The 14,740-nt window shown below is 41.0% G+C and overlaps 2 protein-coding genes across 2 annotated transcripts; one reads left to right on the top strand and one right to left on the bottom strand.

Moving 5' to 3' along the window:
- Positions 1-2,059: 2,059 nt before the first annotated feature.
- Positions 2,060-7,513, top strand: LOC143117036 (uncharacterized). The gene is made up of 9 exons (XM_076278483.1): positions 2,060-2,665; positions 3,193-3,302; positions 3,416-3,601; positions 3,870-3,932; positions 4,147-4,248; positions 5,320-5,409; positions 5,559-6,030; positions 6,505-6,708; positions 6,936-7,513. Exons 1-9 carry the CDS (start codon positions 2,347-2,349, stop codon positions 7,079-7,081), a joined length of 1,692 nt encoding a protein of 563 aa, XP_076134598.1. The 5' UTR covers positions 2,060-2,346; the 3' UTR covers positions 7,082-7,513.
- A 182-nt stretch (positions 7,514-7,695) lies between these two features.
- LOC143117035 (uncharacterized) lies at positions 7,696-13,844 on the bottom strand. The gene is made up of 12 exons (XM_076278482.1): positions 13,721-13,844; positions 12,740-12,865; positions 12,168-12,316; positions 11,950-12,006; positions 11,478-11,555; positions 11,268-11,372; positions 10,759-11,101; positions 9,995-10,198; positions 9,559-9,680; positions 9,142-9,463; positions 8,821-9,024; positions 7,696-8,696 (listed from the first exon to the last, which is right to left on the bottom strand). Exons 1-12 carry the CDS (start codon positions 13,731-13,733, stop codon positions 8,554-8,556), a joined length of 1,866 nt encoding a protein of 621 aa, XP_076134597.1. The 5' UTR covers positions 13,734-13,844; the 3' UTR covers positions 7,696-8,553.
- Between the last annotated feature and the right edge of the window lie 896 nt (positions 13,845-14,740).

Genomic DNA, 14,740 nt, shown 5'->3' with positions numbered 1-14,740 from the left:
ATGACAATAGCATCAGAACGGCATGCACCACATCATGTTCGACTGAGTTCAACTCTTGTTTCCTGCGTTACCATGCTTAATTTTGTCATCCGGCCTTCAGCATTTGTAGTCTGATCAGTCTTTGAAGCTCGTCCATAAAGGATGTCGGCTACAAAATGGCATTGCCAGGGCTGTGTTTATGAGACGCGTGAGGGGGAAGATGGACGCAGTACTGCAGCACAGTCACAGCACGAGCAGACAGGCTCCCCACTGTGCCAGTGATTGATCTTCCTCCCCAAGCCTCCCATGAGGAGGAGAGTGAGGGGGAGGATGGTGGATGGAGGAGCAAAGGGAACATGTGAGGAAAGATGGTGGTGGTGGGGGGTGCTTCACTGCACTTCTGTTTGGTGTTGCTGAGGTGTATGGGGCTTTGTGTGGAATTGTCCCACACAAACAGAAAGGGGTGAAATGGATATGGTGATAAAAACAAGTTAGAACATGGGGGGGGGGGGGGGGGATCAAACACAATTCTGTGCACTTACATTGCATGTCAACATAGAGATACCGAATTTGTTATACCTAGTCGGCTACATTTATTCTGTTGACTGTTGAGCAGCTGAAAACCTATACCGGGCAGGAAAGGGACCATATTTCATTCTCAAAACTCTAGCAACTGGTCTCCTCAGTTTCTAGACAATTACAGAATGTTGTTCAATTAAGAGGTGAAGAAAATGCCCCTGTCTCAACTTTTTTGAGACGTGTTGCTGACATTAAATTCAAAATGAATTTATATATACATATTTTTTCCAAAAAAACAATACAATTTCTCTCCTTCAGTTGATATGTTGTCTTTGAACCACTCTTATAGGGTTGACATGATTTGTAAATCATAGCATCATTTTTTAATTTACATTTTACAAACGTCCCAACTTTTTTGGAATTTGGGTTGTAGGCTACATAGTAGTTTACTGCAGTAGGGATGTAAGGCATCACACAAACCCCATGACCTAAATATAACTAAAAAATGTGGATGGTGGTCAGAAAGAATGAAAAGGATAGAGGCTATTATATAATTTCCAAGAACCATAATGTTTAAGAATGTGATATTAAAATTCTTTGTATAGCCTATGGTTTTCACCTGTTCCGATAGCCTATAATTGATATACACAAATGTCAGCATTTTAACATATTTATTTAAACCCTTTTAATTAATATCATGATGTGATCCACTGGTGGGCCTAAACCTTTTTCTGTGACTGCTCAATGCTGTACCATTTAGCAATTCAGGAGAGCAGCCTGAGCCAAAGGGTCTGAACAAAGATTCTTGATTAGCCTACTGCTCCGCTTTCACCCTCTCTGATCTGAAGTTAGCTTAAACTGTTTGGTCTTTTCCAGTCTAATGTTATGTCTGTGGACAGTAGGCTACACATAAATTCAAATATTCTTGCAATGTATCTATAGCAGGGCTTTTACAGAAAATAATGCAAGACGATACTTCTTTAAAGCCCGATGGCGCCATCTGCTGGATTGTTTTAGTAGGCTACACACGATAAGGACAGAATAAAAGATCAGGATGCTAGGCCAGTGTAGATGTATGGCTAGGCGTTGCCCTAAGGTCTAGGTTCCCTTGCATTAATTCTTTCACACACATACAGGCGTTTTGGGGCGAAAATCAGGTAGGTTACGGCATGCTGTTGGAGGTGCAAACAAATGCTGCATCGCATCAGATCACAAGGAGCTGGCTCAAGGGTTCTAAAAGTATTTTATCATGAAAAGCACCATTTTTATTACCCATGTGTAGGCTATTCACTTCTGGCTCCTTGGCTATTTTGGTATCTATAACGAGCTATTTGACGTCTTTAGAACTCTAATGTTAAGTTACTCCAGTCTCGATATTTTTGACGTTAAGCACTTGCCTATCCAAAGTAAGGAAGGTAGGCTACCTGTTTAAGTTAATGGTCAAATCAACCAAAACTCATAGGTTGGGCTGAGGCCTCACCTGCACAGATTTGGAAAACAGATTTCGCAATATTGTGAAGAGTGTGCCTACAGAGAAACCGTGTAGGCCTACTAAACGTTTATTTGAGATTACTTTATCATGTTCATAAGTCCACAACCTAGATAGGCTAAATCACAAACCTGCAGTCCTCATCAGTGTGATAGGCCCTTCAGCCGTCGGGTGGGAATTGAGGAGTCATCGACCCCCTCCCCCCTCCGCGCGGTATTTGGAAAGTTTCATGGCGTTGTAGACAGCAAGTCAGACAGCTGCTAGCATAAAAACATCAGATAGTAGATAACTGGCACCGACGTGTTTTAACAAATGTCAAACTTTATTTTACTGCACCTTTGTCACTAGCGTTGTTCAAGATGAAAGTTGAGTGTGGTCAGAGCAGTGACGGAACACGTTTTATTTGCCCTGGTGAAGGAGGGGTCGACTGTGCTGAAAATGCTGAAGGAAACGAAGAAGGAATGTCAGAAATTATTGTCCAACTTGACGACGAACTACCTCCCTCAAGCCCAGAAACTTTCTCTAGTCCAGAAACCGACATATTTTTATTTGCGCCTGTTTCAGACTTTGAAGAGGACGGAGCTAACTGCGATTCGGATTCTTCCAGTGTCCCAGCTGGTAACGTTAAACAACAGTCGTCGATTAACTTGAACGTTAGGAAGATCAAGTTGGAAGGATGTGAGTTATTTACACGAACTGACCAAAACTCTATTTCTATAATTCATAAGGCCTATGTATGTATGTATGTCAACATTTATTTAATTTGGCTAATTGATGATCACACTCAACCAGATGATTCTGCTGTTGCTATGCTCACACACTACTAGAACTAGAATATCCAGCTACCCAACCTTTCTAGAACCAAGCATGCCTAGCCAGTCGGCTAACAGTTTTGCAGTTTGATAGATGCCTATTGGTTGTTATTGTTGGCTTTTCGCGGGATAGGCTACTCTGGTCCTGTGCCTCATAGATATATATATATCTATGCTGTGCCTAGCCTACACAACTTCCTATACAACATATGGCTATTTCTCCTTATGTTGTGCTGAGTAACGTGTGCTAAAGACACGGACTTGAAGTAAAGTGAGTATCATAGTCTGTGCTTGTGCTTCAGTCAATGAGACAATCGATCATGCAATAGGCCTCACATCATTGTATTGTTTGGTACTATCACACAACCTGCAGCTTTCCTTTTTATGTAACAGGTGCGGAGAAAAATGGGGTCATTCCCAGGAGGACTGATCGAAAACCAAGGCGTAAGAAAACAAGCAGTCCTGTACCCAAGCACAATAGTTCACTGTCCACAAATGGCCAGGTATTTCCCCCCTAAGAGACTTTTGAGCACCAAAATCTAGATTATATCTGACCTTTGGTTCCTGTATTATATTGAACCAAAAAAGAAGTGTCTGACCTCCTATAATGTCACAGCCAAAGCGACGAGGGACAAAGAAGTCACTGGTAAAGATTCAACCATGTAAATCGGGCCATGCTGAGCAAGACCGTATGTCGGGGGAGACAGCAGGCTGGATCCCAGCTCCCTACACCAAGCAAGAAACTGCCATCAGCCCACAAGCAGCCATGGAGCCACCAGGCTTCCCATCTCTTCAAGGAAAGGTTAGTGTTAGCGATGACACACCCAGTTGTCTGTTGCTTCTAAAAAGAGTTTTGCAAAAAGAGTGCATTACCACCATCTGCTGCACTGAGGTGTAATGGCAAATGTACCCTGTAGCCTCATTCTGGCCGCCAGGTGGATAAGGTGAATTATAATGAAAAGGACCATTGTGGACTACAGGCATTATGTTGTATCAATATAAGGAATACTGAAGCACACTGTTCTTAGTCTTGTTCTTTTCATGTTTCTTGGAACTCTCTTTTTGCACAGATGGAGGAACCATTCTGTGAAAAGAAGGACAACATTTTGCTGGAAGTGTTGAAATATTGCCAGGTATGATGTTTGACTGTTTTCCAGTTAACACCTTGATACAGTTGTGATGTTAGCAAGTACTTTGGACAGATCCTCATCTATAACTTTTGCTTTGCATTATTTCACTGTTTGGCACTATAGTTAAATGCAAGTGTGTGTTAACGAGTTGTTTAGTAAAATGTGATAATAATGAAGGGCCAACTGATGTAGATGACTGTTTCTGTCTTTCTGCTAGACGTTGTGCACAGTTGTACAGAGGCTTGAACAGAAGATTGATAGCCTTCAAGCAGATTGCTCCCAGCTGTATCTCCACATCAACAGGGAAGACTCAAAGAAGGTACATATGTTCCCAGGTTGATTCCACATCATACAAACAGTATGATCTGTTTTGTACAAACATTGCATTTTGTGACATGTCATTAGCTTGGCATATTCTTTGCATTCCTGACTGAAGCAGAGCCCTTGCAGAAATGGGTCCTAATCAACAATTCATCCTGTTGGCTAAATGGTTGTCAAAGGTTGACATTTCTATGAAAAGTTTTAAATAGCCTAATCAATAAAATGTTGTAGCTTCTGTCTTTGTAATCACATTGAAATTAAGTAATTACAAATCATCTCACTTTACAATAGAGATTTGGCTCAAAAGTGCATTGAACCAGATAATGCAAACGAAATGCACCTGGGTGAATCAAGGATGCATACATACTAATTGATGAGGAATGATTGGGTATCTCACTGCAGTAATGTTTTTGGTTTGAAAAAGAAATGGCATATTTCACCTTTATTGTAGATTTATCCATAATTAGCTCCACTACTAAACACAAACACAACAAAACAACTTAAACAAAAATAAACATTAAGTAGTCACTAAGGTGTGTTCTCCAGATATGTTGAGTGGAGCTCCTAGTTGACGAGTCTTGCTGTGAGTGCCAATTAAATACAATTATTGCTGAGTGGCAGCATCGGTGTGTGGCCCATAATGTGTCAACATTGCTGGGTCTTGGTAAACTATTTATAGTCAGCATTTCAGTCATTATAGTCCCTGTGTGGTCTGTGTCCATTAGATTCAGTGATGGAAAGCCTTGCATCTGTAATTGGGTGGAAGTTGTTACTGCAAAATCTATCTGCGTATTATTTACACTGTATATTACTATTTCACCAGTAAAGACATTGAGTGATATTTTTGTCTTTGATATGCTAGGTTTGTTTGTGTTAAAGTATGTGTTCATGTGTATGATTTTATCTGTGTTTTTGGCTTTGTCTTGTTTTGGGGAGTAGAATGTATTGAAATGCTACCCTTACCCCTAGAGGGGTAAAGATATAATTCATGTTTCCTGTAGTGTATCCAAGATATGAATAGGTTCCTGGAAGCAAACCTTATGTTTGCAATTTTTGTATTGTATACCAGGAATGGCATTCAGCGATTCAGAGACCTGAGTTTAAGGGTGCTGATCTACAGTTCCATGCTCCCACTCTCAGTCTAAGACCGCCAGACAAGGTATTCATATCTAAAGTTGTGTGGAACAACTAATATGTTATCTTTGCCTTCACAACTGTAGTGTCTTATCACATTTTTAAGCAGGTGAATCGTCATATGGTGCAAGCATGCAGACACCAGTTAATTCCAGTCTTGCCTTTGTTCTTTAGCCACACGCTTCGTCATTTTTGGGGAGAGACGAGCCGCCTTGGGGATGTGTACAGCAAAACAAAGTAAACACCCAGTGTCGACTTCCAAGCAACGGAAATACTTTTACATGTGGTCCAAACAGTCTTGAATCATCTCAACCTGAAGCCTACTTTGGGGAAGCCGACAAAGCTAGTGCAGGCAAAATTGCAGGAAGAGGTCGAAGAGGAAGAGGAAGAGGCCAGGGTAGAGGTAGGAGTCAAGGTGCCAGCAGGAAGAAGGATCCAACTCTTCAGAAAGTGCCTCCTCTAAGGGCAAACCAACCCAAACGCAGAGTGTCCTTGCCTGTCTCTGCTGATGAGGGACTGTGTGCCAGCAAAGTAGCCAAGATTCTCTCTGAGCTACAGGGGAGGCGATCGACACCAGGGGGCTCGGTGGAGGAGTGCTGTGAGGCCACTAAAAACAACAGTGTCTTTAATGACAAAGAGCAACATGGTGAGCAGAATGTACTTTTTTAGGAGCAGGTTAGGAGCTGAACTTCCTAGTTAAAGGTACACTATGCAGGTTTAGGTATTTTTGGCGACTGTAGAGCTCCCTCTAGAGTCGCAATATATATCTGATGTTATAGCAAACTTATCGTGACTTTTCCCCCTGTACACAATGAAAATGCTTTTGTTGTGGAGGTGAAGGATTAACAGGCAAAAAATATCACCAAAGAGTTATATCTACTGACAAGGTAATGTTTCACGACTCTTGCGAGATTTGTCGGGCCGCCGTTCTTGTAGTTGCATGGGTGGTTTTCTCGGTAGCGACTCGCTATGTATATGCTGTATAGCTATGCTAGGTGAATCTTGCATAGTGTACCTTTAAAGTGTCCAGGAGCTTTCACATTCATTTAAAAATAGAAAAAGTGTGAAGATATTAGGAGTCAGAAATTGTATTTTGGCTGATTATGGTTATGGTTTGCAGTGATGATTGGAAGTGCCTTCAGGAAGGTGTGGATCCCATACTCTGTGTACATGGAGGCCTTTAAGCAGGATGAGCCTCAGAAGGCTGTTGTGCCAGTACTGCATGCAGTTTTTTCACAAAGTGTCCTTAGCTGTAGCGCTGTGGTCCCAAACCCTCAGAGAGGCATCCAGGAGCTCAGCCCAAACAAACTAGAGGCCATCCGAGGTACCGTATATATTTATACATTTTTATTTTATAGACTGCCTGCCTTTTTCCCCCTTAACAATGCCAATGCACTTACCTTTAGAGTTTAGCAATAACTGTTCATTGAATTGTGTATGTTGTATTGTTGTACTTCTGTGATTCAAAATCAGTTCAAGTTGGCATATGCAAGCACTATGCACTTTTAGACTTATTGGTTAAAGAATCACAAAATCAATATTTGCACACAGAATGGCTGGCGGAGATGTACCCCAGACATGAGCTGGAGGTGAAGGGAAAAGCTTGGGCTGAATGTTTGGGTGTCCTGAACAGTATCACCAAAAAGTTGAAAACCGATACGACTCCAACCAAGACTGCCTCCTTTGAGTTGCCATGAAGTTAACCTGGTGGATATAATTATATTTTGATTGAACTTTTTGTGTTATGACACTTTCGTCTGAGGGTCAACAATTTCTGTTATGTTTTTGATGCTGCTAAAATTACTTTTTCATAGACTACTACACACATAACTAAACATTTTAAATGTGATGTGTGAAATGAAACACAAGTGAATGACTTTTAAGAATTCTATGTTTATCTTTTTGTATAGTCTTAAATACAGAAGACTCGCATGCAATTTACGTGTCTCTCACATCATTTCCTTCCACTTTCACTGTCTGATATCAGTGCGACTTCTGAACATAATGCAACTTAAACCTTAAAAATATTTTGGTCTATATTTTGGTCCTTAAAGAGTTTTGGTCTAAAACTAGTGAGCTACCTGCTTAAAAACACATGTAAAAGCCTTGCAACCTCCAACAACTTTTCTGATATTTTCGCAGTGTTCAGACCTGAACCACTGAACTACAACACACAGCTTGCATTAAGTATAGTTGTGTTTATCTGTCCTTCACATGACCACATTCCTTCAAATTTTATTTGAAGATGAGGCTAAGGCAGACTTTAAAAAATGGCATAATATTTCGAATTAATTTAAAACCGACAAAGACAAAACTTTGTCAATATTTATTCAATATTATGTAAACAATTTCTGTATTAAAGGGATATTCCACCATTTGGGGAATTACACAAATTTTCCACCTCCCCTTGAGTTAAACAATTGATGCTAGGCTGGAGCTGAAAGTGCTATGGCCAGACTCAGAGAATGGCTGGATAAACTGGAGAAAGATAAAAATCAATTGTGTAACTCAAGGGGAGGTGGAAAAGGAGTGTAATTCCCCAAATGGTGAAATATCCCTTTATTATGATTTGCAGTATTAGTAGTATGGGCATGTCAATGTAAATAAAAAATCCATATGAATTAACAAAATATATGTATAATATACATATATATAACAAGATGATCCATGTTTTACCAAAAAACCCACATAATAATGAATTTAAATAGAATTTCTTTAAGGCATTACCTGTTATCCATGCAAGTGTTTAGTACAAGGCCCAGGTTTTACAATTTCAGTGTAAATTTGAGAGTGGAAATACTCAAAAATACAAATGTTAGGTATGACCTATTCTCCAGGAAAAAAAAAAACTTATTTGAAAAAAACATTCTTTGATGGTTAACATGATTTTCTTTCTTCAATGAACTAGCATCCATGACTGTCCTATGATTCATTTTTTTTTTTTAAACAAAATAAGATCTGTAACAGAACTATCATACAGTAAGAAAGCCTTAGATATCCCCATTATATTCACAGATTTCTCTGGTAATCTTGATGGGGTTCCAATACACTGAATGAGAATCACTGTAGTAACATTAAAACGGTTTGACTGGATCTCAGGCACAGCGTCTTTAGCATTTCTCCCAGTGAAATACACTGGTCAGTAGAGTCGCTGGTGCTTGTGCTCTCCTCATGTTCCCTTCTTGCGGCCCTTGCCCATCTTGAGGTCATGTCTGAACTTGCGGATGGTGCTGTTGATGGCTCCCACACACACCTTCCAGTCCTGGCCATCCTCCTCCAACAGTAACCAGGGGAAACGTTCTTGTAGGTGTTCTGAGAATGCCCCAAAAAATGCAAAATGGGCAAACAAACAAACCGTAAAACAATCTTTTACACAATTTTACAAGATACACTGACACCTCTACTAAACACACATCAAGTGGTAACTGCCACTAACCTCTGAGAGCGGATATTTTGTTGTAGTCCAGAGCTTGGATGCCACTCTCAGTGTTGCCATGGACATTGCTCACCACGAGCACCTCCTCAGGAAACATGTATTTGATGAGGACGCGTGCTGCCAGCTCAGGCCTGGTTCGCTGCAGGGCTGTGAACATGGCATACTGGGGTACCTTCACGTTCCGCAGAGGGTTCCCAAGATGCTCTAAAAAAATCCCTAATTTCATCAACCCAGAGATTCTCTGTATATGCACTCGACGTATGAATGTGCATAGAACGTGCTAAAGAACAGATAATCTGATTTAAACAAGATGGAACTTACCGTATACAGTGTCTGAGTAGGATGTCAGACTGTTTTCCTCCTCATTTTGTATATGTTTATTAACTCTCGCGTTGTCTTCCTCCTCACTGTCAGACAGCTCTACATCGATCTCTGCTGTGAACTCCTCTGCTGTGAACTCCTCTACTGTGAACTCCATCTCTGGAGTGTAATTCTCTACGGACTCCTCAATCTGTGCTACGTACTTCTCTGTGGGCTGGTCCACCTCAGGGTCAGGATCTGCTTCTGGTTCCGGGATAGGTTCTGTGTGCGATGCCGAGATATCAAGAGTCTTCAGAGTTTCATCCTCCCTCTGCATTTTCAGCTATTGATGAACGAGGAGACAACAGGCATCAGCCATCAGCTTGCAGGGCCAAGTTTTCATATTGCCAGTTCTTGTTTTCTCATTGTGCTACCTACCCGTCGCCTCTTGGCCATCAGACGTAGGTACCTGGCAGTTGAGTTCATGACCGACATGCATTTTCTCCAGTCTTTGCCTTTCTCTTTGAGATCATACTCTGGGTACCTTCTGGCCAGCCATTCTGAGGACAAAATCACAGTGGTTATGAAATCATTATTAAAGGAGAAATCTGGCGAGTTTTCACATAGATACATTCTCGGGTTCACCAAGTACTGTCATTTAAAAAAAACAATCGGTTTTACCTAGCTCGAGTTGCTACAGCCAGCAGCCAGGCAGCTGCAGTGCTACATCTGGGGGCATGTCTGAGCTCCTATTTACATACTAAATGTACTCGGTGACTTCGAAAAGTGAAGATCTATGTGAAAACTCGCCGGATTTCTTATTTAGAAATTGATTTGCTTTCAAAGGCAATACTGACTGTTCATCTTCCCTTACCTCTGATGGCACCAAGCTTGTTTGGATCCAATTTCTTCAGGCCCCTGGTGGTGTCACCCAAAGTGTTGCTACAGCTCATCTCCTCGATGGAGAATACACAGCGAGTGAGGAATCGGACAGCCTTTCCAGGTTTGGACATCTTTTCTGCCTTCAGGAGGGCGCTCTGGCTAATGGACACATTCCTCTTCCTGCTGCCCAGCCAACCTGTAGTGTGCATTACCACATTTGAGAATATGGTATTCATTATTTGCAAACTGTGTCCTTAAGAGCAGGTCCCCCCACCAAAAAATAAATAAATAAAGGATTGAGGGCCATGCTGCCTTACTTTGCTGATTAGGTATGGCTTTTGATGTTCTACCTGAGGCAATATCTAATCTTTGACAAAAATGAAACAGAAATAAACCCCTTAAAATAACAACATTAACGATTTGGGTTGGCTACCAACCGAAAACCAGAAACAAAACATGGCATATAAAATATCTAAGCCCTAAAGTTATCGGCGGAGTCAGCAATGTTAATACAAAAATCAACTTTGATGTGGGCAAAGGAAAAACCACATAAGACCGACAAATGAAGGCAATAATCTTCTTAACAATCGTGTTGAAGCTTAAGCAGGTCTCTAGCACCTACACTAGTACAGAGAGACTGAGGACAACTTTGTTGTTTCAGTATTGCTGACTTCACCTTTATAAAAAAAAAAAAAAAGTTTATAAGTAGAAATGTCTACTTCTCGTAAGATTCTAGACCAGTATTGATGGCAGGACCTGTTTTAGGGCTGGCTCCATATGCTGTGTAAGATTGGCTTTGAATCTGCTGGTCCAGATCTTTGAGGGGAGTCGGATGGTTTGAGAAGTTTGCTGCGCCAACGGTCTTAACCAGGGAATCATTCTGGCCCTGCGGGGCCAGGCTGGGTGGGCTGGGAGGTCTCAGGGTCGGGGCTGGAGAGAGAACTGGGGGCCTCTTCACCTCCACTGAGGGAGGGGGTGGAGGAGAGCACACGCGCACCAAATGTGGCATGGACAAGGCTAGGTCTGGGGCCAAAGACGTGTCCACACTTACAGCAGGAGGGTCTGTGTTCTTGGACAGAGATGGTGTTTTTGATGTAGCCTGTCAAACCATGAAACACATGGTCACTCGTAAATAAAAGAAAATGAGCCTTATCACTGTATGAAACCTGTTCTTTGTTTGGGCCTTATTTACACCATGCAATAATGAACCGTAATGTCTGTAAAACACTGTAAGACCATGGAAAGATGGGTATGGCAGGATTTACCTTTTGGAACTGTTCTGGAGTCAGCTGGATTGGCTGAATATTTGTCACCTTGGCTTGTAGCTGTTCAAATTTCTCATCCAGTTTCTGGATGGCTCCGTACATAACCTGAGATGATGATGATGATGATAATAAAAACTAAATCATACAGGTCTTATACAAACATAACTATTTATATCTTGATTGTGTCCCTATATTAACATTATACCATACCTGGCAATATGCAAGGATTTCACCCAGGGTTCTTAGTTGATCAGTGCCAAAGGAGTCCTTTGAAATTGAGCTCTCCTGCTGATCAATGCAAAATGAGTCGGGTTTAATTAGATTATACTCATTAGATCAGATTCAACTTTATTGTCATTGTGCAGAGTACAAGCACAGAGACAACGAAATGCAGTCTAACCAGAAGTGCAAAAAAGCAGAAAAGTGCTTACACTGTATGTGATATACAAAGTAGGTGGTGCATAGACAGGACAAAAAATATAGTGCAGTGTAGATAGTAGTATAAGTTGTTTTCAGAAGGTGGTTTAGAGTAGTATAAATTAAATATAAGTATGTGCAATGTATTATTTATTTATTCAGTTCAGAACCTGTTACCACTCTGCTCAACAGCACACTTGCCACATTTCTGTAGTGTGCCTTCAAGGTGTTCTTGAGAACTAAAATGTTAAAACAATCCACCTGCCTCATGAAGTTGTTGGCTGTCATATTCAAGAGATGACTCCCCCTCTTGTTCCATCCTCTACAGAACACGCCAATGTAAAAACCATTGTGGGCGTTAAAATCAATGCCACATTTCAATATTCACATCCTCTTGTGTTCCTTTAATGCCACTCTTGCTACTTGTTATATGATTTAAATGTTTTAATTCACATGATGCACTGTAGCATGACTGTGCCATACCATGCTGCTGGTTAATGGCACGGAGGCAGAGCCCTGCCCTCTCGTGTTCTGAGAGGTGCCGTTACTCCTCTGTCCGTCTGAGCTCCACCTCTTGGGTGTCTGTATGAGAGAAGTGGTGGGCTGTCTGCCAGTGTCCCTCTGCTGGCCTCCTTTATTGCAAATAGAAAATGGGAGAAAAAAAGCAAAAAAGATGTCTAAAGGAAATAATGTAGGCTATATTCTCTTGCAATTATGTCCTTTTATTGTCTATTATTTGCAAGGGCTGGCATGTGCATTTGAAGTAAATAGTTTTGAATATAGAGTTTATATGTATAATTTACTATGTAAAGACAGCGTTTCCCACAGAATTGAATTCCATTTGTGGTGGTAGGTTTGCAGAATTAACCTGAATGCAACAGTTTTTAACAAATTAGTGCAGTGTGGTTATGATTCTAACCAGATTTAAGCACAATTTAGTACAACCAGGAAAATCATTGTGTGGTGGTCAATGTTGATATTGTGGTGGGCTGCCACAAATAAGTCAATGTATGGGAAACACTGAAAGAAATACAAAATATCTCAAGGAGGCTTACCGTCAATATTCAAAAGTGCTGCAGATGTATTTCCTGTCAGGGCTGAATCATCATCATCCTCACAACTGAGATGTTCTTCAATCATTACCTGATCATAATCTTCCTCAACCTTTATTTGCACACAACCTAAAGACAAATGAGTATGAATGACTGGACTGGACACAAATGCAATAATTCTGGCATGGGGAGTTCACGTTGATGGTTTCACCAAGCCCTGAGGCACACATGCTTGGCTAAAATAATGTGGCTGGTACAGGGCATACATGTAAAGGATAAACGCATTGTGCATGGAAAAATACGTCTCCTTTACATAAGTAGGCTATTAATGAAATAACAATTTCTTGGTTGAAATTATACTGACGGAGCTTGAGGTATCGATGAGAGAGCCGTTTTGCGCGTATCGAATAGTGCACAACCGGCAGCAATGGTGGAACGCTACCACTGTCTTTTTAAGAGGAAAGTAGCCTAGTATTAGTACGCCTAGCAGGACAAAGACCGACAGATGGCTAGTGCTTGACTCTTATAAACGTTTAGATAATTCGCCATAGCCTATTACATTCATGCCTACTATTAAAATAGCGTTCCAAATTATTCTTGTTATGAAGAAAACTATTGTATTGGTCGAGAAATACACTTGGCACGCTATAGACCACCGCCTATTTTGATGTTGCCTATGTGTTATTGTATAACATTTGTGGTGGTATTACAGTCATCAAGAGGGGTTATCTACACATTTATATTGTGAAATTGTCCTTTGTTGACGTTTTAAGAGGTAGACACAGAGTCAAGGTAAAGAACGCTATATCGGGTGATTGCTGGAAAACGTGGAACGTTATTGGTGACTATGGCTGATTTCACAACGCAAACGGGCACCCTGCATATCCGTAACATGGAGGCGAGCACACTACCATAGGGCTGGGTACAATGTCCTGTTGAGGAAATAAAACAGACAGTTGCATGTTAAGTTAACTGGCTACTTACTGTTTGCCGACATAGCTGCCAGAGAATTCCGCTGAAACCTTTCCCCTGTTGGCTCTGTCTGTCAACACACCCGTTCTGCAGGAACTGTATGTGAACGTAGCCTAATGTTAGGCTACATGTTACATTTTACACTGCTGCAGACGTCTTCGCAGTAGAACGGCCAACGATTGGTCGTTCACTGCTCGTCAACGTGGAACGTATGCGTTCATTTTCTGTAAACAGAATGGATCTAATGAAATGGATAGACGGGCAGAGACCTTGGGTGTGGGTGTGATTGCCACATGAATCTGACCATACTCTTAATTAATTATTTGTATAAGATTTATTGGTGACACATTTTTTTTTAAATCAGTGGCAGTAGAGGGTAGGATCCTACATAAAAAGACTTGGACTAGCCTGGTTTTATTTTTACATTTCAATATCAGTTTCACATTTGACCTGATTTTTGGATTTTAAAAATGACAGGCTACCTGACACTTAAAGGAACCGTATGTAAGAAATGTATTTCAATTAATCATACAATGGCCCTGGTATATTACTAGACATTAAGAAATCATGTTCATTTCAAATACTTATATCACTGACAACAGCAGTCCGGCCAGGATATTGTCATTTTAAAAAGTGAAGTTGCAGCCCCCAACTGATGTTGAAGTTGTGTTTTGTCATGTCATGTTGTGTTTTGGCCTGATGCGCCACCCTCCACCTATGTACTAATCACAAAGTCAGTAGTGTTTCGGCATCTGGGTTGGCAACCTCGAGTCAGGGGAGAGGGGGAGGGGATACACCACTCTACAGTAATTTGAAAGTGATTGCAGTACCAGTTTTGGCCACAATCTTATATATGGTTCCTTTAAAATGTCTATGATTATTTAAACTGGTGTAAATAATGTGTAAATAAAGACACAATGTTCACTTTGCGTATGACATTGTTACACCGTTCTGCCTTTAGGGCTGTTTGAGGAGACTGCAATCTCTAATGCATGACTTAAGCAAGAAGAAAGATTAATACAAGACATACTG

Source organism: Alosa pseudoharengus, unplaced genomic scaffold, assembly GCF_046254945.1.
Source record: "Alosa pseudoharengus isolate Yale_2024_CS ecotype anadromous, Long Island Sound unplaced genomic scaffold, YU_APseudo_1.1 YU_APseudo_1.1_scf_11, whole genome shotgun sequence".
NCBI lineage: Eukaryota > Metazoa > Chordata > Actinopteri > Clupeiformes > Clupeidae > Alosa > Alosa pseudoharengus.
The sequence above is the reverse complement of the archived record's forward strand: the minus strand, read 5'-3'. Positions and strand labels throughout refer to the sequence as shown.